This window comes from Ursus americanus, chromosome 2 (genome assembly GCF_024610735.1).
Source record: "Ursus americanus isolate L20-20 chromosome 2, mUrsAme1.1.p, whole genome shotgun sequence".
Taxonomy (NCBI): domain Eukaryota; kingdom Metazoa; phylum Chordata; class Mammalia; order Carnivora; family Ursidae; genus Ursus; species Ursus americanus.
In genome coordinates, this window is record NC_142128.1 from 105,525,118 (window position 1) to 105,549,792 (window position 24,675).

A 24,675-nucleotide genomic window follows, 5' to 3' on the forward strand; every position below is an offset into this window, starting at 1 on the left:
CTACTTAGGGTATATACTTAAACTTTAGCTTAAGATTTTCACTTCTCAGGCTCGAAACCCCAAATTCGCAATGCGGAGGTCCGTACCTTACGGAGCCGTCGACGGAGGCCGTGAGCACCATTTGCTTGTCCTCTACATAGATTACTTGAGTAACTTCCAAAGAATGGGCACGCCAGGCAAGCAGCTGCTTCAATTTCTAGAGAGCAACAGTAAAGTGTTTCCAGGGGAGCAAGCACGTGCTGCTCGAAATCCAATCTTGAGCAAAACCATGAGCCATCAACGAGCCAAGCTTACGAGTGAATGGGGTGGGCATCTGTGCAAGAGGCAGCCCCTCTCCCTGGGAGCTCGTCTTTGCTCAGGGACCCAGACACCGTGTTTAGGTGTTTGCTAATGTGCACATACCCCTGGGAGAGGAAAGAGCTTATGTCTTCAGCAATTTCTCCTTTAAGTGAGGATTAAAAATTCACTTAGTTGAGGGTCACAAGATGACTTGATGAAGGAAAAGCCTTAGGAGAAGGGCTGTAGGAGGCCAAGGCAGAGTGGAATCAGGAGCAGGAGGAAGCAGAGATGAAAGGTGAAGACCTTTGAAAGGGGAGGCTGGCAAAACTTTCCCATTTTCAAATTTTATCCAGAGATAGCCCTGGCTATTTGGTTCTTTTTCTTTTTCTTTTTTCTTTCTTTCTTTTTTTTTTTTTTTTGGTGGTAGCAGTGATGGTAGCAGGTTATATATGATAAGGAGTGGACAGAAGGGATGGGCCTAGCTCATTCTCTTTCAGAGACATCAGGAGGCTTGATTGGTATATTCCTTCACAATGTGTCTTACTCTCAGGTGTGGAGCCCTTAAACAGGCCTGAGCTGTGTGAACTAGAGGTGTCAGCTGGGCAGCTGGCTCTGTAGCAACGTCCCCTTCAAGCATGTTCCCTCTCTATCTCTGATGAACCCAGATCAAGACGACTTCTTCCCGGGCCATCTACCTAGGGCATTGGTGTGGCTAGAATTCTGGGAGATTGGGAGTTCTCCTAGGAGTCTATATTCATTTAGACTCTAAAGGTCAGACACAATTCCTCCTAATTTCTTGGCCTTCTGACTACATTCCCTCAAGTTGTTCTTAGAAAATCAGGGCAAAATCTGTGTTCTCCCACTTCTTATTGTCTCACAGCTAGTCAAGAATATCTTGTCATCCAAGGGTTCTTTCTCTGCCTTGGGATGGGATTCTCCAAGGCAAGTGTTTCTCTACTATGTGGCATATCTATAGTAAGAAACACATTTTACTTCATGAGTCAGTAAACAGATAAACACCTTGAGTGTCATATGCACAAAAATGCATATTTAAATGGTTATGAATAAGATTGGTGACATTTACATTGCATTAACACTAAAAAGAGCATAAAACATGTTTGAATTACAAGGAGGATTTAGACTAGACGTGAGGAAGAGTTTCTTTCTTTTTAATTGAAGGACAGTTGACGTACAGTGTCACGTTACTCGCACGTGTACAGCCTACAGCCTACTGCCTGGACAGTTCTATATGGTACACAGTGCTCGCCCAATCAACACGGCTACCATCCATCTCCGTACAAAGTGGTAACAGTGCTGTTGACTATGTTCCCCATGCTGTACTTCTCGTCCCCGTGACTTATTTATACTGGCTGCACACCAGATTAGACTTGTAAGGGAAAGTTATGGAATCTCCTTCTGTGAAGATATATAAGCTGTACATACTGACTATGGAGGAGCTGATGATGTGTGAACTCTTTTAAGCTCTGGGTTTCTACAATAGATTCTCTCTAATAAGTGAAAACATGAAGACGATATAAAGTGGCCCATGGCTGGCTCACTCACTCACTCATTCATCCTCTCTTTTCACCAGTAAACCATTGTTATTTGGCATGTAGCTTGTTTCTTGTTTCTTTTTTTATTTCAAGGATAATTAACATACGATGTTATATTAGTTTTAGGTGTGCAATTTAATGATTCAACAATTCTATACATTTCTCAGTGCCCATCAAGATAAGAGTACTCTTAAGATTCAGTAGTCTTATATATGACTCAAGAGTAGGGAGTGTTGTCTTGTTCTACCTTTTGTGGTATCTTGCACAAAGAAATGGTCAATTAGTATGTGCTGGTTCATGAATTAAACTAAAACTAAAGTTCTTACCTTTTCTTCATGAGGTGGGTCCAGGAAGGAACTAATACTGCAAAGGATAACGTGTCCTTCTGTATAAAATGTAAGCATTGGAATTTTTAGTTAGACATCATGTTATCTAAGCAGATATAACCCAGACTGACAAATTAATTTGACTTAGGCATTTATAACAGTAAATAAGATGGAAACTGCAAAACCAGAAATGAAAGAAAAAACTTATATCAATTTTTATATGGAGGAATTCTGTTTTGTTGAGTATACATGGCAACCTCATTATGACTTACTGTTGCTATGGATACTCAAAGTTCTTCTAGATGTCCAGGTAGATGAAACAGAGATGCACACTCCACTCCCAAATGGAGTCCAAACCATTACACAGATGATCATTCTACAATCCAAACAATCGTTGCAAAACTAGATTTAAAAAAGCAACAAGGACTACATATAGGCATATTCAAACCGCAGAAAGAAAAAAAATCTTGAAAGAAACCAGAAGGAAAAGACACCTTATTTATAAAGGAACAATATAAGAATTACACTTAACTTCTCAGAAATCATGCAAGCAAGAAGACAGTGGAATGAAATATTTAAGTGTTGAGAGAAAAATCATCAACGTAGAATTCTGTACCTCGTAAAGTTGTCCTTTAAAAATGAAGGAGAAATACAGACTTTCCCAGATAAACAGAACTCGAGAGAATTTGTTGCTAGTAGACCTGCCTTGCAAGAAATATTAAAAGAAGTTTTTGGGACACCTGGGTGGCTCCGTCGATTAAGCCTCTGTCTTCGGCTCAGGTCGTGATCCCGGGGTCCTGGGATTGAGCCTCACATCAGGCTCCCTGTTCAGTGGAGAGCCTGCTTCTTCCTCTCCTTCTGCATGTGCACGCTCTCTCTCTCAAAGAAATAAATAAAATCTTAAAAAAAAAAAGAAATACTAAAAGAAGTTCTTTTTTAAAAGATTTTATTTACTTGTCAGAAAGAGAGAGAGAGCATGAGCAGGGGGAACAGCAGGCAGAGGGAGAAGCAGGCTCCCCTCTGAGCAAGAAGCCCAGTATGGGGCTCGATCCCAGGACCCTGGGATCATGACCTGGGCTGAAGGCAGAAGTTTAACTGACTGAGCCACCCAGGCATCCCTAAAAGAGGTTCTTCAAAGAGAAGGAAAATTATATAGGCAAGAAATTCAGATTTATACAAAGAGAAGAAGAGCATAATAGAAGGAATAAGTGAAGATAAAGTAAAAACCAACAGCAGTTATTTAAAGCAGTAACAACAATATATTTGACGATTGTAACTTATAGATACATGAAATGAATAACAGCTATGACACAAGGGACGGGAGGGAGAAATTAGGAATACTTTGTTATTATAAGGTACTTGTACTGCCAGTGAGGTGGTGTAGTGTTGTTTGAAAGTGAACACGAATTAGTTGTAAATATGTATTTCAAACTCTAGGGAAACCACTCAAAACAATTTAAAAAGATGTATAATTGATATGCTAAGAAAAGATATGCTAAGAGAAAGTGAAATGATATAAAATGTTCACTTAAAATCAGAAAAGGCAGAAAGAGAGTGAAAGACAAAACCAAGAAAAAAAAGGGAAACAAATAGAAGATAGTAAGAAATATGATAGATATTAATTCAACTATATCGATAATCACTTTAGATGTCAATAGTTCAAGTAAACCACTTAGACTGAGATCATTAGAATGGATTAAAAAACTATACCCAATTATATGTTGCCCACAAGAACTGCACTTCATATGTAAGGACACAGAGATTAAAAGTAAAGGGACAGAAAGGTTCACCATGTCAATGCTAATCAACAGAAAGCAAGAGCAGCTGTGTTTCAAACAGAGGAGACTTCGGAGTAAGAGAAATTATCAGGGATGATTGGGGCATTACATAACGATAAATTCTCCAAGAAGACCACAATCCTTAACATGCACATGCCTAACATCACAGTGTCAAGATATGTGGGGTGAAAACCAGCAGAACTGCAAGGAGAAATCGATAATGCACTTTTATAGTTGGAAACTTTAGCACCCTTCTATGAGAAATGGACATGAGAAATGGACAGATCCAGCAAGCAGAAAATCAGTAAGGACATAGCTGAACTAAAAAACACCATCAGTCAACTAGATGTAATTGATATCTGTAGACTGCTGCTTCCAGCACATATTAATCTCAAGGTCTCATGGAACACTCACCAAGACGGACCACATTCTGGACCATAAATGACACCTTAACAAATCTGAAATAATAGAAATCATACAGTGAATGCCCTCAGACTACAACAGAATAAATTGGAAATCAATAAGAAAAAGACAGGTGGAAAATCCCAGAATAAGCAGCGATGAAACAACACACTTCTAAATAATAGATCATAGAAAAAAAATCTCAAGAGAAATCTTTAAATATTTTGAACTAAATAAAAATGAAAATATGACATCAGAATTTGAGGGAAGCAGCAGAAGCAGTGCTTACAGGGCAATTTATATGCACATGTTAGAAAAAAAGAAAGATCTATAATCTAAGCTTCCACCTGAGGACTAGGTGAAAAAGAGCAAATTAATCCAAAGTAAGCAGAAGGAGAGAAATAATAAAAAATCAGAGCAGAAATCAATGAAACTGAAAATAGGAACCCAATAGAGAAAATCAATGAAACCAAAAGCTGTTTTTTCCCCCAATATTTTATTTATTTATTTGACAGAGAGAGAGAGAGAGAGAGAACGTGCGAGAGAGCACAAGCAGGGGGAGGGGCAGGACCCTGGGATCATGACCTGAGCCGAAGGGAGATGCTTAACTGACTGAGCCACCCAGGTGCCCCCAAAAGCAGGTTCTTTAAAAAGGTCAATAAAAGTGATAAACTTCCAGCCAGGCTAAGAAAAAAAATCTCAGGGGAATTTAGAGGATAATAAAGGAATGCTATGAATTCTATGCCCACAAATTTAATAACCCAAATGAAATGGACCAATTGCTTGAAAGACACAATCTGCCAAAACTCACACAAGAAGAAACAGACAATCTGAATAGACCTATATTATTAAAGAAATTAAAGTAATCAATAATCTTCCCAAGCAGAAACCACTGTTTAATGGTGAATACAGCACATGTTTAAGGAAGAAATCTTACCAATTCTCTACAAAATCTTCCAGAATATAGAAGTGAAAGGAAATACTTCTTAACTTATTCAGGGAGGCCAGCACCCCCTAATACCAAAACCAGACATAGATATTATAAGAAAACTATGAACCAATAGCTCTTACAAACATAGATGTAAAGCCCCCAATAAAATATTAGCAAATTGAACCCAAAAGTTATTAAAAGAATTATACACCATAGGGGCACCTGGGTGGCTCAGTTAGTTAAGCGACTGACTGTTGATTTCAGCTCAGGTCGAGATCCTGGGGTCGAGCTCTGAGTTGGGCTTCACACTGAGCATGGAGCCTGCTTGAGATTCTCTCTCTCCCTCTGCCCCTTCTCCCCCACCCCTTTTTGCACTCGCTCTCTCTAAAAAAAGAATTATATGCCATGGCCAACACTTAAAAATCAACTAATGTGATCCATCACATCAACAGGCTACAGAGGAAAAATCACATGATCACATCAATAGATACAGAAAAAGCAGCTGACAAAAATTCAACACCAGTTCATGATAAAAAGTCTCAATTTAGATACAAACCTTACAGCTTTCCCCCCCACACACACACACAAAGATAAACAAACCAGCTCAAAACAACTCTAAGGGTAACATGTATAACTATAAAAGTAGAAGAAAATCTAAATGTCCTTAGGTTGGCAATGACTATTTAGATAGAACACCAAAGTCACAATCCATGAACAAAACCACTGATCAGCTGAACTTCATTAAAACTGAAAACTTCCAGGGCCACTTGGGTGGTTCTATCGGTTAAGCGTCCAACTCTTGATTTTGGCTCAGATCATGATCTCAGGTCCTGGGATCACACCCCGAATCAGTCTCCTCGCTCAGTGGGGAGTCTGCTGGAGAATCTCTCTCTTTCTCTTTGACCCCCCTCCTACCACCCCATGCTCTTTCTCTCTCTCTTAAATAAATAAATGTTTAAAAAATTGAAAAGTTCTGCTCTGCAAAAGACACTGTCAAGAGAACAGAAAGACAAGCCACAGATGGGGGGAAAATATTTGTGAAAGGCATATCTGATAAAGGACTCTTATCCCAAATATACCAAGAAATCTTAAAAGTCAACAATAAGAAGATAAACAACCTTATTTAAAAATAGGCAAAAGATCTACACAGATCCCTCACCAAGAAAATACACAGATGGCAAAAAAAGTATATGAAAAGATACTCCACATTGTATATCATTGGAGATATGCAAGTTAAAACTACAAGGAGATACCGTACAAGCCTTTTAGAATGGCCCCAATCCAAAACCCAGCCCAGTCTAGTTTTCTAGACCACAACCAACAGCACGAATCTCAAGACACAGAAGGTTACACGAGAGGGACGTACTCCCTACTGGTAACACCGATAGAGGCGGGTCGGAGCGTTCTGTAGATAATTTCAAATTGTAGTTCTATGTATTTTGCTAGAAAAAACTTACCCTATAGTAGGTAAAGTTAGTGCAAAAATATGCAGGCAAACATTTTTAAAAAGGAATACAATTTGCTTGACATTAGATTTTCCTTCTAGTTGGCTGTAAACAGAAACGATGATAGAAACTATGGAGATGGAGATACAAAAGAGGTCAAGAATACAGATATTGGTATAATAGGACGGGTGGTGAGCGATAAAACCAGATAAAATAAAGATAACGTTAAACAAATGTTGTGAAGCTACTGATTATACTGAATATGAATAAAAAAAATTATTTTCTGTAATTTCCAGGGGACTGAAATAATTGGTGCCACAAACTGGTTTGTTGTTGTGACTTTCGTAAAATTAGTTTTGAAATGAGAACAGTGTTCTTTAAAGAGAGGACATAAAATTCAAATATTATTGTAACAGTTGTATCTGGATGCAAATCTCAAGATTACGTTAGCAAACGGTAAGTGAAGGAGCGGGCGAGGAACAAAGGGAAAGGGAAAGCAGGCCAAACCTCTGTTTAACTGAAAAGACGCTGTTTCAGTCTAAATTCTAACAAACTGGCTAGGGTTTTTGGTTTGGTTTGGTTTGGTTTTTGGAAAAACTTACAAGTAAATGCTGGTAAAATTAAAATATGCAGGCACACACACGTAATCTTTCCAAGTTGGGAGAGATGAAAAGAAAGCAAATTCAGGATTTATTCAAAAGATTAAAGAAAGAAAATAAAGCATTAGAAAAGGGAATTGTTGGGGTGCCTGGGTGGCTTAGTTGGTTAAGCGTCCGGGTCTTGGTTTCTGCTCAGGTCAAGATCTCAGGGTTGTGAGATCGAGCCCCCCATGTTGGGCTCTGTGCTGAGCGTGGAGCCTGCTTAAGATTTTCTCTCTTTCTTTCCCTCTCCCTCCGCCCCTCCCCCTGCTCTCAGACTCAATAAATAAATAAATAAATAAATAAATAAATAAATAAATAAATAAATAAAATATTTTTAAAAAAGAGAGAATTGTGTTACATGAAAGGATTAAGACCAACTATATGAGTTATCAATATAAAAGTACCCTATTGAGAACCAATAACCCCTTTCCTTTCTAATTAATGTCATCACTCCCTTTAATAATGATTTACATAACATAACTTTTTCAAGATTAAAAATGAAAACTTTACACTCTTCCCGACATGTAAGGTGAGGGAATAGGCGGTCCTGTACCCCATTTAAAGACGGAAAAAAATAGAATGCTTTGCTTTAAGTACAGAGCAGGGAATGGACGAGGCGCTCGTGACAGTCATCCATTGTTCTAGTTACGCAGCAAGCTATTCATAACACTCTCGCATGCTTAGGCATCCTCCTTAGTCTCCTGTCTCAGTACATGTCATGTGTTGTCCTGTCTCCACCTATGTGACGTGCCGGTGGAGCTGCATGTGACTGACTCCTGAGAGGGACTCACCCATATTCCCGGTCAGAAGGATCCTGGTGCATGAATCCGTATACAGCGACGTCAGAGAAATGGCAGAATGTTTTGTGAAAGGCAGCATATTTTTCAGCAGTTTTCCCTGAATAAAGCATGACAATAAATTCTATAAAACATCCATATTGGAGTTGAATTTCTCTATAAATAATCCATCTAAAAATTCTCTCTACTACTGGAATATGATTCTCTTCTTTGTCATAGAAACAAACTGAAACTATTTGTAGGGACTTATTTCCTTGAAATGAAATATTCGCAAAGATGTAACAACCATTAATTAAGAGCAACAGGCTCTGATTAGTACAGACCACCGCTGTGCTTGGGGTTGTTCTTACACTTGCTAAGACCGTTTCCATCACTTCCTCACACGTCTTTTCCAGGTACGTATTCTCCTTTCGGTCTTGCAGTGTACTTCACTTGTTTCAAACAGTAATGTTAGTGCATTTGCCTTTTCAGATGTAGCTATTGTTGAACATTGGTGCAAGATAAAGAGATTGTGAGAGATTCAAATTCCGCAGATTGTTTCTCAGTGCCTACGATAAGTCAGAACCAGGAAGGACTTCCAAAGGCACCATCTCATTTAGAGAGTAAACATCCATGCTTCGGAAGAAAGAATTTGCATCTGCTACTCGTTTCCTGAGATTTATTTACTTGGATCTAATCTTTCTTCTATTTCGCTGTTCTATTTTGGCATTGCTCCGATACCTCGATACTCTCAGGGAAGTTGTTAATAGTTTGTATTTTCAAATCAAGAGCTTCCTGCTGATAAGCTATGAGCTGCTGATAGACTTGGAAGCCTTGTCCAGCAGAGAGCTGTGCTGTTCCGTGATGTTGGGTCTCACCGTCTGTCATACAAAGTGGCTGCTCTTTCCTGGGTTTCCTACTTGTCTCTCAAACGATTTCATCATCACCAAGTCTACTCAAGACCTTCCTTCCATCATGTCTGTTTTCCCATTTTAAACTCCACCACCCTCTGCTCCAAGACATTTAAAACTTTCTGGTAAATAAAAGTTATGTTTTCTTTGTAAAATATTTAAGGACACACAATACAATGTAATAACTTCTTCCAATAGCTTGGATAACTAAAAATTTATAGATACTCCGCATTCGAGTGTTCTTATGTTCTTTTACTATAATACATCTTTAATATCCTCCAATATTATTTACATATCCAATGAAATATTTAGTGGCATGTAATCATATTACATGAGATTAGGGTAGCCTGACTGGCTCAGTATGTAGAGCATGTGACTCTTGATCTTGGGGTTATAAGTTCGAGCCCCACGTTGGGTGTAAAGATAAATTAAAACTTAAAAGGGAAGAAAAGAAAAGAAAGATTTGAAATAGTTAACTTCGCAGTTTTGACCTCTTGAATTACAAAGTGGCCTACTGTAAAGTCTGAGGAGCGCTTTCAGGGGGCAGGCTGCAAAATCAGCAATTTGGCTAGAAGGTTGGAAAATACTAGAATTGCATGCTCTCTGGACACTTAGAAGGCTAGGATTCACTCAGTACTACTTCTTATCATTCTCATTCTCTGCTGCTCCAGGTAAACAATGGGCCCCATCACCTCCAGAGTCCAAAAGCGAAGGTGTCCATCCTCATGAGCAGTGACAATGACAGGCGGCTGAGTATCAATCACATTGGTGCCTCCAGGATGTTTGTTGTCCACTGGCTGTTGGTCTCCTGCTGTGACATCGGTCTGCTCACCTACAGAAAAGCTGATGAGCTACCGTGGGTGTTTGCAATACTTGGAATTCCAAATTTTATAGAACATAAAAGAGAAGACAGGTAGGAAAATAGCAAACCAACGCATTCTTTCCCCTAGAACAAGTTTTTCAACCCCAGCAAACTTCACTCAGGTCAGAGAACAAAAAAACATTAGCAAATAGAATGCTGGATCACTGGAAAAGCCTGAAAAGTTTATTTTTGATCCTATTACAAAAGCCTCTGCCCTGTCTATAACAGCTAAAAGCCGATGTACGTCCAGCATAAGTCTTACACATCCAAAATGGCTTATGAATCTAGTATAAGTTTTAGGAAAATGGGCTGAAGACTAGAAACCTCAGTATTGCACTGGGTTTTTAAAAATCTAGAATTAGTATTTACAAATGGAAATTCTGCCTCTTAGACTACAGAATCTCATACCACCTCAACATTTAGGCACAAAAAGAATATACTGTAGGGGCGCCTGGGTGGCTCAGTAGGTTAAGCGTCCAATTCTTGACTTTGACTCAGGTCATGATCTCAGGGTCCTGGAATCAAGCCCTGCACCGGGCCCTGGGCTCAGCGTGGATTCTGCTAGTCCCTTTCCCTCTGCTCCTCCCCCAACTCATGCTCTCTCTCTCTAAAATAAATAAATAAGATCTATTTTAAAAAAGAGAATATTCTGTACATTCATTAAGAGTACTCTATAACCTAAACTCACTACTGCAAAGGAATTGTTAGAAAGAAGAGAGGTGATTTCATACTGACCTTTAATGTCACTGTCATGTATGCTCTGTTTGCTTCCCTGAATTAGGGGAGAAAAAGAGAAAGTATTTCTATGAAATTGTAAGGAAATGAGATATACTGGGTGAATAGATTCTTCAGGTGAACTTACATTTTTTTTTTAAATTTTTAAAAATTGCAGTACAGTTGACACACAGTGTTACATTGTTACTTTAGTTTTAGGTGTCCAACATGGCAACCAGGCAAGTCTTTACCTTATGTTTCGCTCACAAGTGTAGCTACCATCTGTTCCCATACAACGCCGTTCCATTACCATTTGACTATATTCTGTATGCTGTATCTTTTCTTCCTATGGCTTATTCACTGTACAACTGGAAGCCTCCTACTCCCCTTCACCCATTTTGCCATCTCCACCCCTCCCTTCTGGCAAGCCCGTTTGTTCTCTGTTAAATTTATATTTCTAAGCATTAGTTTTAAAGTTATTTTTGAATTAATCCATCTGAAAAATGTATTGCAGCGGGAGTCATGCTCACAAATTGGGTGTCTGTAACAGCATTCTCGCGGCTCAGGGAGGACCTAACAATGAGAGCAATCACATGTGTGGTGCGTGCCACGTTCTTAGTGTACGTGGTCTCCCATCCCCCTAGCAGCCATGCGAGTTAGGCTCTGCTGTTCCCTTTTTACTGATAAACAGAAACTCAGACATTAGGTGATGTCTCTACAGCTAATCAGAAAATAAAAGAAGCACTTGGATTGAAGTGTATGTCTGTCTGACTCTTACATCCTTGTAAGTTTATTCTTTTCACCAAACTAGTGGTTCTAAAACAAGTTTTGCAGTAAAAAGTTTCCTTTCAGTAAAATCCTACTAGAGATGTAATGTGTAAAATCTGTAAAACTGGGACTGAGAACAGAGTTTGAAAACCAGTGCGTTATAAGGTATCTTGTGAAATGTGTGTGATACGTTTCAGCAAAAGAGATTGCCTAGAATTGCTTTATTATTTCAGAAAGGTAAAGGTAGCATATGTAATTTATTTTATTTAGGAGTATGTATTGATTATTCACAGATATGAAAGGCTTGAAAATATGGAAAATAACAGATGAACCCAGTGTAGACATTGTTTTTTCAAAAAACAAGTTTTTACAAGCACATGTACACACAGAATTTTCCCACCTTGACCTTCTATCAAAGGAGGGGCTCAAATGGGAAAAATCACTATTTTTGAACCAACACTGGTGTAACAGGAAGATATATTTTTTCTATTGCTTACCTTGCTACTCTGTGGACCTTTGCTAGAATCACATTGGGATGAAGAGCACACGGAGTCCTGACTTGATCTCCTACAAGGACAGGGAGGAAACCCAAGGAGGGACAGTTAAGATATTCCATCACACCTGAAGTGGGCTCTTCTCTGCTTTAATTTCAGTAGATTGCTTCTTTCATCATCTGTGGGTACTGAGCCACTTCCTTAAGACACAAATCACACCTTATATCTTGTGTTACAACATTCATCTGTCCCATATTGGTACACGCTGTTGGGGAGCCTTGGTAATTGAGATATATTGCTGCCTGGGTTGGGGAAATAAAAATTTGCCCTGTCCCAAAGCTCAGGCTAGATTTAGTCCCAGAAGTTGATACTGAAATGGCAGGAAGGGGGCTGGAGGTGGACACCCAGGAAGCCTGGCTAACTTCTCTCTATGGTATCCATTCTGGCCTGGCCATCTCAGCAGTGCTCTGCTAGAACGGGCTGGAAAGTGGCTTAGGTTCTAGTGCAGGAGTCAATATGGAACAAGTCTTCAAAAATGGGGAAGGTGCTATATGCTGGCTCACTGCTGCTTTTGATTTCTTCCCAGAGATATGTATACTGTTACGTGTTGCCTGAAAATCAGCGCTCTCAAGCATATCTACAGAGGAAAAAATAGCTTTTCCTAAATATTTAAAAAACAATGCCCTGCTCCCTCAGAAATGGATGGAGACGGCTCAGTTTTAGTAGATGCCATGTGACACGGGTCTTTCACATTCTGTCTCATGTCAGCGCTCATAGAATTAGATTTTGGCCGCAGTGTGGTCAAGTAAGTATTTTCTATCTCTTCTACTGGTGTAGAGATTGTTGTAAGGCTGACGTGGTAAGGGAAATTAGAACCCCACCCAGCAAATCAGATCCCTGGGGACCACCCACCTACAAAAGACGGCACCAGGGAAGAAAGCTTAAGCCAAACAGTACGCCCAGCTTATGTCTTCCCTTAGCGGTACCTTCCTCAGTGCGGGGATAAACAGAACTCTTTTACACCGTCCACAGACGTCCCAGTCACTACTTCCAGATCAGTAAGTACTGAGTTACCTTGCACATTCAGGGGTTCGGAAGAGGAACAGTATGTTGTTAATTCTAAAGCGTTTGGGATCCAAACCAGGGTCCACAGTGAAGCAGTCTTCAGGTCTGTACCTGGAAGTAAACACACATTCGCATAATCAGCACTTACGGGTCAGGGAACTTACGTCACGTATACCACACGTCTGTGCGGAGGTAATCGACTCCTGCAATGTTGATATCACTGAACACGAAGAGAAAACCTGGAGGCGTAGAGTTGGAACCTATCTTCCTGAATAACAACATGACCGTTTAGTGTTTAGAAGTCTTTTAATCCAAAATGACATGAAATAAAAACAAACAAACAAATGTCTTTCAGTCCAATTAGCTGGTCTAGTTATACTTGTGGGTCAGGGTGCACTTATATGTAACCTCCTGGAAGTCTTGAAAGCTTAAAGAACAGAATTCTAGTGGAGTGACAAATCTGAATAAAATAGGGCGACTAACCTAAAGGAGCTTAGAATGAGTGAAGACAAGCAAGTATTTCAGGGATTACACCACCCTAGGTGCTCATCTCCCGTGGACCCAGCTTCCAGTGAACCATACACCTTACTGGGCTGGTTCCTGGGAGCTCAGCGATGGTCCCTACACCGTCTAGACTGGTACTTCATGCTTGGCTCCTGAACTCACACTTAACATTCTTTACTGAAAATAGATCTTGTAGCAAAACGTTCCTTTCCCTTTGGTGGAAATCGCCTCTGCTGATTTGGACTGAAGAGTGACGGAGGAAGAGACAGGGGAGTGGGGCAAGCTCTGAAGAAGGGCCTGCGAGCTTGTTGACGTACAGCTCAAACTGTTTGGATATTTCTGTTCCATGGATGAGCTGAATGGCTGGTAATGAGAAAGAACAATTTCCAGTTTGGACCCAAAAAACGCACGAGGCTTTGACCAGCAAGAGAAGTCTCTCTCTCCCGAGTGCTGAAGGAACCTTAGGCAAGTTTGAGGTAGAGGTAGAGACGGCTTCCACCGTCACTATGGAAACCACCTTCAACTTCGGAGCCTTTTTACGCTGGGCCCAAGTTCCGTTAGACGGTTCTGTACTAAACTGTTTGTTTTGCAAAATACTGAAGTGATTGTAAGTCAGTTATTCTTGTGGAACCCTGTTCTCACGGGCAGGGAATGCGATGTGTGGCTCACTAGGCTGTTATCTTCTCTGACTGCGTGTTGGGTTTGCATCTCTTGGCAAAATGCGGAGCATCTCCGGCTTCGAGTCGGGAACATGCTCAGGGGAGCTTCCCTCGTCATGCTGTGGCGGCAGGACTACGGCCTTTGCCTGTCTATCTGCTTTCCCTTCATAGTGAGTCATGTACGAGCTGACACAGTGTGAGAACTGCTTTAATAAGACGGTAAAGAACTGCACAGTGCCTATTGACATGGGCATCGAGTGACAAGTATACAGTCGTGAGAAAGTCCAAGGACAAGGGTTGAAAGGGAGGAATGGAAGGACGACAAGAATTCTAGGGGCAGGGCCCAAGAGAACATGGGGCTGAGGTACAAAAGGAGGAGCCTGCAGAAAGAGATGATTCGAGGAGAATCAATCCAGGGTCCAAGGAAGAAAGGAGTATGTCCCCTCAAAAGTGGGTTAAACTTGGGGCGCCTGGGTGGCACAGCGGTTAAGCGTCTGCCTTCGGCTCAGGGCATGATCCCAGCAATCTGGGTTCGAGCCCCACATCAGGCTCCTCCGCTATGAGCCTGCTTCTTCCTCTCCCACTCCCCTTGCTTGTGTTCCCTCTCTCGCTGGCTGTCTCTATCTCTGTTGAATAAATAAATAAAATCTTAAAAAAAAAAAAAAGTGGGTTAAACTGGAAAGAGGCCTGGAGTCCAGGAGGACCAAGAGTATGTGAGGCACGGTAACTCAAGAGACAGAGATGTTTTCTTCATTTCCCTTGTCCTTTCTGACTCTCTTCTCCCCCTTTTCTACCTCTTTCCTTCCTCTGAATGCTTAGATAGACTTGATTTTTATTCATTCATTAAGGTTCTTGACCATCTTGTACCTCAAAGTACAATATTACAAATTCCCTTCACATAGGATGTTCACATATGGCCCTTGCTTATAGCCCAATTACACAACTGGGGAGAGCTTATTACTTATGACCATCCATAGCGAAAAATACAATGTTACATTACTTCCTTTACAACCAATGGTAAGAACGCTTAGAAATGGATAGCGTGGGCGCTCTTGGGTGGCTCAGTCAGTTAAGCATCAGACTCTTGATTTCAGCTCAGATCATGATCTCGGGGTTGTGAGACTGAGCCCCGAGTCCGGCTTCAACCTCTGTGGGGAGTCTGCTTGAGATTCCCTCTCTCCTCTCCCTCTGCCCCTCTCCATGCCCATGTACACACACAGTCTCTCTCTCTCTCAAACAAGAAGAAGGAGGAGGAGGAGGAAGAGGAGGAGGAGGAGGCGGCGACAAAGGAAAAGAAATGAATAGCAGGGAGTGGTAAAGCTTTTGGTCATGGTACTGGGTAAATCTAATCGGTTGAGACTGATTTATTTAATTGCATATGCCAGCCCCTTGTTAGCACTGAACGTGTTGCAGTGGTGAATAAAAAGGAAAACCTGCCTAGAATGCCACTTACCATTCGACGTGGGTGACTGAGTAGGTGGTGGTGTCACTGGGAATACAGGAAGAGGAGATACATGGGGGAGGGGTAGACTGGGACAAAGCTTTGGGCTTTACGGTGTTGTTGGTGACCCAGATGGTAATAGGCAGATATGTGTGTTTAAAGCTCTAGGGAGATTAGTGTTTAAAACATCTATTTTAACTTTTTGCTGAGGTTATAAATTTGGACAAGATCCCACATGAAAGCATGTACTAGAGGAGTGAAAGTCAAGGCACTTGGGAATATGAATACTTAAGGTTCACCGTATTCCTATTATTCTGGGATTTGGACATCAGAACACCAATGGTATGCCACTGTTACTTATTGTCTTTAAAAAAAAGTATTGAATGTTGCTTTGGCTCAATTGTAGTACAACTTTTATATTGTTTAAGAAAAAGATGCAACTTACAGTTCTTTGACGGTAAAGTTTACAAAATTCCATAAGATAATCACACCATTTAAGGTTCCAGCAGCTATCAAATTATATCCTTCTACTTGCAGTAAATCAATACAGTTCACTTCCACACTGATGGCAGGACTCTGAAGAAGGAAGGGAGCAGACTCGTGGACCTCGTGAACACAGCATCTAACCACAGTACAAGTGCTATGTGTACACTTCATTGTTCTATCATTAAAACCAAAGTCTTATTATGATTTTTTAAAGTTACTTAAATTTACTATTACTAATTGCTATGAAATTTAGTAAAATAGAGTTAGTTTTGCATTAAAGTTTTTCAACTTGTTGAATTCACTAAAACAACAAAATACACCCTTCCATCTACCGGCTCCTTCCTCTCAGCCTTGACTTATTCTTCCTGGACCAACCAACCATGAGATCACCTTGCCATCCTTCTTTTCCCTTCAAACTTCTTGAAAATCTACATCGGCTGATTCTCCTTCTTGATCTCCTTTTTACTCACTGTTTGGCTTCCGCTCCATAGTACAGAATGAAAAGTTTTTCTTTCACATTTATTTATGTGAGAGAGAGAGTGAGAGTGAGAGCACTCGAGCAGAGGGAAGGGCGGTGGGAGAGGGAGAGAGAGAATCCTCAAGCAGACTCCCCGCTGAGCGCAGAGCCTGACACAGGGCTCGATCCCAGCATCCTGAGCCAAAACCAAGAGTCCAACGACGTCCAACCAACTAAGCCACCTAGGAGCCCCCATGAAAACTTCCTATTTATCACTAAGTTTTTCTTTCTTCTTTCTTTTTTCCTTCCTTTTCTCCCTTTTCCTTTCCTTCCAGGACCCTGGGATCATGACCTGAGCTGAAGGCAGATGCTTAACTGACTGAGTCACTCAGGCATCCCAACAAACTCTTAACTATAGAGAACAAACTGCTGGTTACTAGAGGAGATGGGGGGGGGGCATGGATGAAACAGGTGTTGGGGATTAAGGAGGGCACTTGTCGTGATGAGCACTGGGTGATTCAGGGAAGTGTTGAATCACTATATTGTACACCTGAAACTAATATAATACTGTATGTTAACTCCACTGGAATTAAAATTTTAAAAAGGATGAGATCATGCCATTTGAGAAAACATGCATGGACCTAGAGGGTATTATGCTAAGTGAAATAAGTCAGACTGAGAAAGACAAATACTATATGATTCCACTCATAAGTGGAATCTAAAAAAACAAACAAAAGGCAGAATTGAACCTATAAATACAAAGAGCGAACTGATGTTTGCCAGAGGGGATGGGTTGGGCAAAGGGGTGAAGGAGAGAGGGAGACACAGGCCTCCAGTTATGGAAGGAGTAAGTCATGGGAATAAAAGGCACAGCATAAGGAGCAGAGTCAATGACATTGTGATAGCGGCGTGTCAGGCTAGAGAGTAGCTACACCTGCAGTGAACACGGCATAATGTATAAACTTGTCAAATCACTAAGTTGTACACCTGAAACTAATGTAACGTTGTGTGTCAACTGTACGCAAATTAAAAAAGATTACAAGTGTATTATTCTTGTCACTCCCAATTGCTTACTCCTTCCTGAAACTTCTTACTCTCTTGACATCTTTGACACCAGACTCCTAATTTTGTTTGTGTATGACCTTTCCTTTTCTGCTTCCTACTTGATACCCTCTTAATCTGCCAGTCTGTTAGTTATTAACATGCTGAGGCCTTACCTCTACCCCGTTTGCTTTGTCTTTTTTCCAACTCCTTTTGGGCAGTCTTGTCCCCTGTGTTTTAATAATCATCCCAGTCTCAATGCCCTAATAATCTAGTCATTCCCTCCCATAAGCTTCAGGGTTGTATATTTAGTTACTTAGAAATTTTTTACAGGTATCTCAAACTTAACATGTATAACTTCTTGCCTCCTTCAAGCACGTTATTTCATTCCATTCTATAGCTCACTGGTAGCACCACGTCCCAGCCCACCATTCAAGGTAGCTCCGTGTTGTCCTTGATTTCCTCCTCTCAGATCTGTCCTCTCTCAACTGCATGACATCAATCCCTAATTAACGAAGCCCAAGTTCTGCCACTTTGCCACCTAAATATTGTTTGAAATCTCTTCTTCCACCATCTTCACTGTCATGGCCTTATGTCCTTCAGCTCAAACAGTGGATTATTGCCTGATCTTCTGCCTGCAGTTCTGTCCCATTCCAAACTGTCATCGAAGCAGCGCCACTGGTGCCACCCACAACACAGCCTGATCAGGCCATTTCTCATTAAAGCCCCTTCCTCGTTTTTCCTTCCTTCTACGAGATGCAAGTGCCATAACACCGTGAGCACGATCCAGCCCCTACCTCTCTGTCCATCTCCATCTTCCTTTCCTCCCTGTCCTCCCACAGCCACACTGACATACCTGCAGTTATCACTCGCAAACCATGCCATTTCTCACCTTTGTGACATTTTCCATTTTACCCCCTCCACTTGGCATTCACTTTGTCTTCTCCGTTCCCCCTAGAAACTTCCTATCTGGGCCAAGCTGAGTCTTGGTCATTCTTTCCAACCGAATCAGCAATTAGGCCCTCGCCTGGCCCAACCCTCCAAGCTCCTGCTCTGCTGCCATAGTAGGACGGGTACCCTACCTCAGTAATCTTTGCGTTCCCAGGGCTAAGAACCACACAGGCTGCAGAGCGCTGTTCAACCAACAGAGCTTCATAAATGGGAGAGTCTTAAGAGAATTTTTTTTCCCCGAAGTGACTTTTACAAATTTTCCATCTATAATTTTAAAATATGTTGCAAAAAGGAAGTGCTATAAATGCTAATTATCATACATACACAATGTAAGGGTCAAAACTCAAAGACAATTTACATTTTTATTATGATCCTAAAAGGCACTTTCATTTATTACTTCAATAATTTATTACAGAAGTTTCCCCCGCCTTTTTTTCCCCAAAGTGAGCATTTTTCATTTCACATGTAATAACTTGCCAGCTGCATCAGATCTAGCTCCTCACAAGGAACATAAAACCAAACCGAGTGCTTCCAGTTGTGTGGAGTTGGATGAAATGGCCTAGAATGACTGTTTAAGGAGGTGGGTTCTGTTCTTGCAACTTTGGCACACATGAGGCGATGACGGTCACTGTGGATTTTCATTTCAAATCTTTTAGCAACAATGAAACCTACTTTTGATTTAAATTAACTATGAATGGAATTGGAACTGCAGTGCTAAACTAACATTTAAATTTGAGGGACAATAATACAATATCTCCCCATAGTATGATAAAATAATACTTTCCAGTGTCGCCTGGGTAGCTCAGTAGGTTAAGCAACTGACTCTTTGTTTTGGCCCAGGTCATCACCTCAGGGTTGTGAGCTGGAGCCCCCGGTCAGGCTCTGGGCTCAGCACGGAATCTGCTTGAGATTCTCTCCTTCTGCCCCTCCCCTCACTCTTGCGCTCTCTCTCTCTCCCCCTCTCTAAAATAAATATAATCTTTAAAAAGAACAGTTGCCAAAATTCTTTGAAGCAAGTTATATTATTCTCTCTTAAATTACATTTTCTTCACTAATGACAGGTGAAAAACAAGACTTTCTTTAATTGCTCCCTCTAGAATTTGTGGTGTCTTGCATTCTTTAGTTTCTGACTACTTATCCTTGTAAAAACTGAAAAGTGTAAATGGTTTGAGCTAATATTGGAGTAAGCAAATAAAGTGGATAAAGTCTCCAAAAAAAAAAGAAAAGTCAGTCGACCTACATTTTTATGGGAACAAAGAGGGCAGTCTCCTTATTTCTCTGTTCTTCAGCCTGAAACATGCCCCCCACTTTACCCCTCAGCTGTGAACACATGCTCCTGTGACACTGAGTAGATATAAGCACCTCATGAAAAAATCTTACAGGTTTTAAAACAATTTATCTTTTTTTTTTTTTTTTTAAAGAAAGACAACCAGTCATTTTGTGAATCCTGATGGAAGTATATGGTGGCATGTATGGAGTCTTATTAAAATAAAATCAAACTCATGCAATGAAACCAGGCTAGAGGAAGTACACACAGAATTCCTTAAATCACACCAGGGGGATGCAATCAGCAAAATACAGAAAATGTGAAACTATGGCACCAACTCTCCAGTATTTTCAATAAATAAACTGCAAGGGAAAAAGAAATGAAAGATATTTATAGATTAAAAGAGATTTAAGACACTTTCCACTAAATGCCACAAAGAGACCTCGTTCGGATCCTTGTAAACTCTAAAAATATATGAGGCAATCTTGGAAATCTGAACACTGTGTGATGATATCAAGGACTTCTTAAAATTATTTTAGAAAAAAATCTTTAAAAATAATGGTGTCGTGACATTTTTTTTGAGTCATTATAACGTAGAGATACATACTGAAGTATTTAGGGGTGAAATGGTACAATATCTGGGATTTGCTTCAAAGTAATTCTTTTGTGGCGGTCGTGGGAAGTGGTAGGAATACAAAGGAGTAAGTTCAGCCATGCACACATAATTTCTGAAGCTGCGTGCTAGTACTGTATAAGTTCAATGCGTTATTTTCTCTACCCTTGTATAATTTCCCATAATAAAGAGGAATAAAATATCAAGAAATGAAACTTACGTGAACACTTTGAGAAAAGTTTTTCTCCACCAGTTCAACATCTGGGAAAGGAATACGCATGCTCCTGTGTTTCGGAGCTGTCTTCAGATGCACGGCGTGATTCCCGTCTTGTAGGAAAGGCACGACGTTGGGCAGCTCCCATATCACCGCGAGACACGCATCCTCTTCCTTACCCTTCAGTAGAAATACAGTGAGTACGCGAAAAAATTCAATTAACTATTTTATTTTGAGCTGTTTTAAAGATACAGAGAAAAATAGAAAATACAATGATGCACTGACCACCTGGGTGTCAAGGTGGTGGATACATCATTATCAAATTATCATTGTCATTATCAAATCTTAAGCCCCGTCTAGCCCTCTTTAATATAGCTCCTGTTTCTTATTCCTTCCTAGAGGTCATTAGTAACCCGAATATGGTGTTGGTTATGAAAATCTTAATATTTCCACATAAACTTACACATGTATTCTACATATGTGTGTATCATATATTATTATACGTATATATGTGTCTATTGTACATATGTAATGCCCTTGCGTTCAGGGTTTTTTTTGTTTTTGTTTTGTTTTGTTTTGTTTTGTTTTAGGAGGGTAGGGGCAGAGGGAGGGAGAGAGAGAATCTCAAGCAGGTTCCATGCCCAGCACAGAGCCTGACACGGAGCTCGATCCCACAACCCTGAGATCATGACCTGAGCCAAAACCAACAGTCGGCCGTTTAACTGACTGAGCCACCCAGGCGCCCTGCTTTTTAGGCTTTTTACCTTTTTATAAATTATCAAACTGTATGATTCTTTAACTTTCTTGTTTCCCTTAATATTATATTTTTGAGATTTATACAAGTTATTACATGGAAGTCTAGTTCATTTATTTTTAACTCCTGTATAGGATTGTAAGACTTTGTTGTACAGTGTATTCCAGTCTTCTGCTAGGGTGTTCAGGTTGCTGCCAATTTTTCACTGCCTGTTTTTAGGGACAGGCGCCATAGTTTCTGTGGCGTAGGCCTGGATGGAATTATTAAATTGTAAGATATGCAATTATTGACTTGATTAGATGTTCCCAGTGGTTCTTCAAAGTAGTGTTACCCATTTCTACCCTCATGAGAGTTACATAAGAGTTTTCCTTTCTCCACATTCTCTCCAACACTTGGTTTAAATGGATTTTTTTTTTTTTTTGGTTTATGATGGGTTTAAAGTGGGATATTTTAAAATAAAATTTTAAATGTATTGATTATATTAGTCACATTTTCCTAATTTAGTGAGCTGAAAATTTTTTCATGTGTTTGTGAGCCATTTTGGGTTTTCTCACCTGTCCTTTGTCCATTTTCCTCTTGGGCTGTTTTTCTTCTGGATTTGTGGGATTTCTTTAGCAATTCTGTTTCCTAATACTTTCTCATTTACCTGGGACACAGTATGTTACCTCTTTCCACAGTGTGTGACTTACGTTTTCATTGTTTTTTAAGACATTTATTTTTATTGAATGTAATAAAGAGATTTTTATGATATCTTAACTTGTGAATATGGTGTATCTTTCCATATTTTCAGATTGTTTATGTTCTTTAGGAATTTTTTTCACAAAATTTTTGCATATTTTTTGTTAAATTTATTTTAGGTATTTTATAATTTTGTTTGCTCTTATAATGTGATCATCCTGTTTTCTAATTGTTATTATTGTTGAGATGCTATTAATTTTTGAATTTTTAATTTTTGTATGAGGATAAAAGTCAAAATTTTAAGGTTGGTTATTTTGTTAGTAGAGCACAGATCTTTTAGGATGAGAGCAGCTGTGGTAAAGTGGAGAGAATATTGGTCTAGACATGAAGACAACACATTTCCAGTCTCAGTTCTAGCAAAAGCCTGAGGAAAGGATCTTCCTTCCTTTGGGCCTTATTTTCCTTATTTGTAAAATGAGGACTTCATTGAGTGGATGGATAAAAGTTCTTTCTTTTTTCAAAAGCATTATGTTTCTAGGTGATCTAAGGTCTCTGTTATCTCCTATCTGTGTTAGTTTAAAAGCACTGGCCAGTGGTCCTCCTACCTGCTAGGTGGGTCTTTGGTTAGTTTGTGCCACTTTGGGAGCAGAAGGAAGTTCATCGATGTCTAGGAAGTGGTCAGACATTGACGTGTTGAGTAATAGCTTAGTTGAGCTCATGTGCCCCCTGATGGACACAGTGGCTCCCAATCTTTCTGAATCCATGCAGCAGTAAAATTAAACAACAACAACAACAACAACCGAACTTTGGAATATTGACTTAGAGGTATAACATTTAATTTTACCAAGAGAGGAGATGGGGGAGAAGGGGACTGGAAACTCTGCTGTCATCATTTTATGACAAGAAAGGCTATAGTTTAATACCAACAAGTAGGAAAGATACAATCTTTAAATATAAAAAGCAACATTAGTTTCATGAAAAATTGCTCTTATTTTTTTCATTTCACCCTAAGTGCTGAAACTTTTTATCTGAGGTTGGTATTGGTAGATAGGCCATCAGGAATTGGTGCTCCTGGAAAATCGCAGTTCACATGGTGCTATGAACATGTATTATGTTAATCGCCTTGTAAGGGAAGGTCTTTTGCTTTAAGGGAGTCACAAATAGGGCTACAGGAGTAAACACATAAAGTTACGTGGATGGAAGGACAGGTAAAGGGAAGTAAGAGGGTCTTCAGAATTTGAACTATTTTGGTGTTAGTTACTCGAAATCTCTGAACTCCCGCACCACTCTGTTCATGATATTACAACAATAATAACTCACCAATCTATGTTTTTTTTTCCAAAGATTTTATGTATTTTAGAGAAAGAGAATGTGTGCTCACAAGTGGGGGGAGGGGCAGAGAGAATCTCAAGCAGACTCCCCGCTGAGTGTGGAGCCCATCGTGGGGCTTGATCTCATGACCTTAGATCATGAGCCGAAATCATGAGTCCAATGCTCAACTGACTGAGCCCAGGCACCCCAATCTATGGTTTTTATCAACAAGGGTTTGGGGGCAAATTTATCCCAAATTTATAAAAATTTTTATACAGGCAAGATGTAATTCTGTCTCCTTAAAGCTGAGATTGTGAAATGACTATTGTTTCCTTCTCTTGTGGTCAGACATTGCACTGACAGCCTAGTCAGTTCATTACCTGCCTTCGTATGACATGGCAAGAAGGCCAGGCCTGAAGAATCTCATCCAGTGACAGTTGTGACAGGACGAGGCAGTGACACAAGCACATTTTTGAGAGTTGGGAAAATAAAACCAAGAATGTAAGTGCAAGAAAGACATTACAGCTCAAGCTATTAAGGGCTGGTCTGAAGATGTTAAGAATACAGACATAGACCGTACGGGGGTTTCCCCTGAGTGCATCACTCCGTAGCTGAGTTCCCTGAGTACCAGAATATGACTACTGAAGCAGTTTTTGCTTATTTGTTTTTTTAATGCTGCTGAGAGTCTGAGAAGATAGAGGTTTGGTACATCTTTTTTGCACTCAACTCCCAGCTCTGACTCCAGGAACAATTTCTGGAGGCAAGAAGAGAATGAAGTTTGGCATTTGGGGAAAGAAAGTCATTATGGCGTTGTTACCCTTTGGGCTGAACAAAAGCCTGGGGCCCAGAGTGGGAGAGAGTCCAAGTACAGTAAGATCTGAACATGATGATTACTCCACAAATACGTTTAAATCCCCAGAAGGAGGTGGGTCCAGGGGACAAGGTGAAGTATGACATATACCCTAGTGTTCTTTGCCACCAAGGAGTTGAGGAGTAGCTGAACAGCTGGGCGGAGCCTTCCTTACTTCTGAAATTGGGAGAGAGAATGGGAAGCAGGTGGTCTTCCTGCTGTGGTCTCTACCGGGGGAGTGCTGTGGGAGCTGTAAACACCCACCCCTCAGGAACAGCATGGCTGCACACCTCACCCTCTCAGGACTGCCAACTCTTGCGCTTTTCTAGTAGCCAAATCCTAGTGAGCAGAAAAAGAAATGTAGCTAAGAGGGGCTAGTATCCAGAGAGAAGAACTACAGACAAAACATGCAGAACAGATCCCTGGCCAGGCTGCTGGGAGGGTGTTAACCTGAGCAACACTGAAGAGTCCTCAAGGAAGTTCAAAACAGAAACGACAACAAAA

The 24,675-nt window shown here is 40.4% G+C and overlaps 1 protein-coding gene across 1 annotated transcript in view; it reads right to left on the bottom strand.

Moving 5' to 3' along the window:
• The window catches only part of WDR64 (WD repeat domain 64), a 114,460-nt gene that overhangs the window by 13,407 nt on the left and 76,378 nt on the right, over positions 1-24,675 (bottom strand). The window contains exons 15-23 of the mRNA XM_045795938.2: positions 20,585-20,758; positions 15,995-16,125; positions 12,955-13,056; positions 11,884-11,953; positions 10,640-10,676; positions 9,735-9,874; positions 8,147-8,252; positions 2,159-2,217; positions 87-196 (exon numbers count right to left, since the gene is read on the bottom strand). Of these exons, the coding sequence (XP_045651894.1) occupies positions 87-196; positions 2,159-2,217; positions 8,147-8,252; positions 9,735-9,874; positions 10,640-10,676; positions 11,884-11,953; positions 12,955-13,056; positions 15,995-16,125; positions 20,585-20,758 (929 nt within the window). The remainder of the gene's footprint in view (positions 1-86; positions 197-2,158; positions 2,218-8,146; positions 8,253-9,734; positions 9,875-10,639; positions 10,677-11,883; positions 11,954-12,954; positions 13,057-15,994; positions 16,126-20,584; positions 20,759-24,675) is intronic.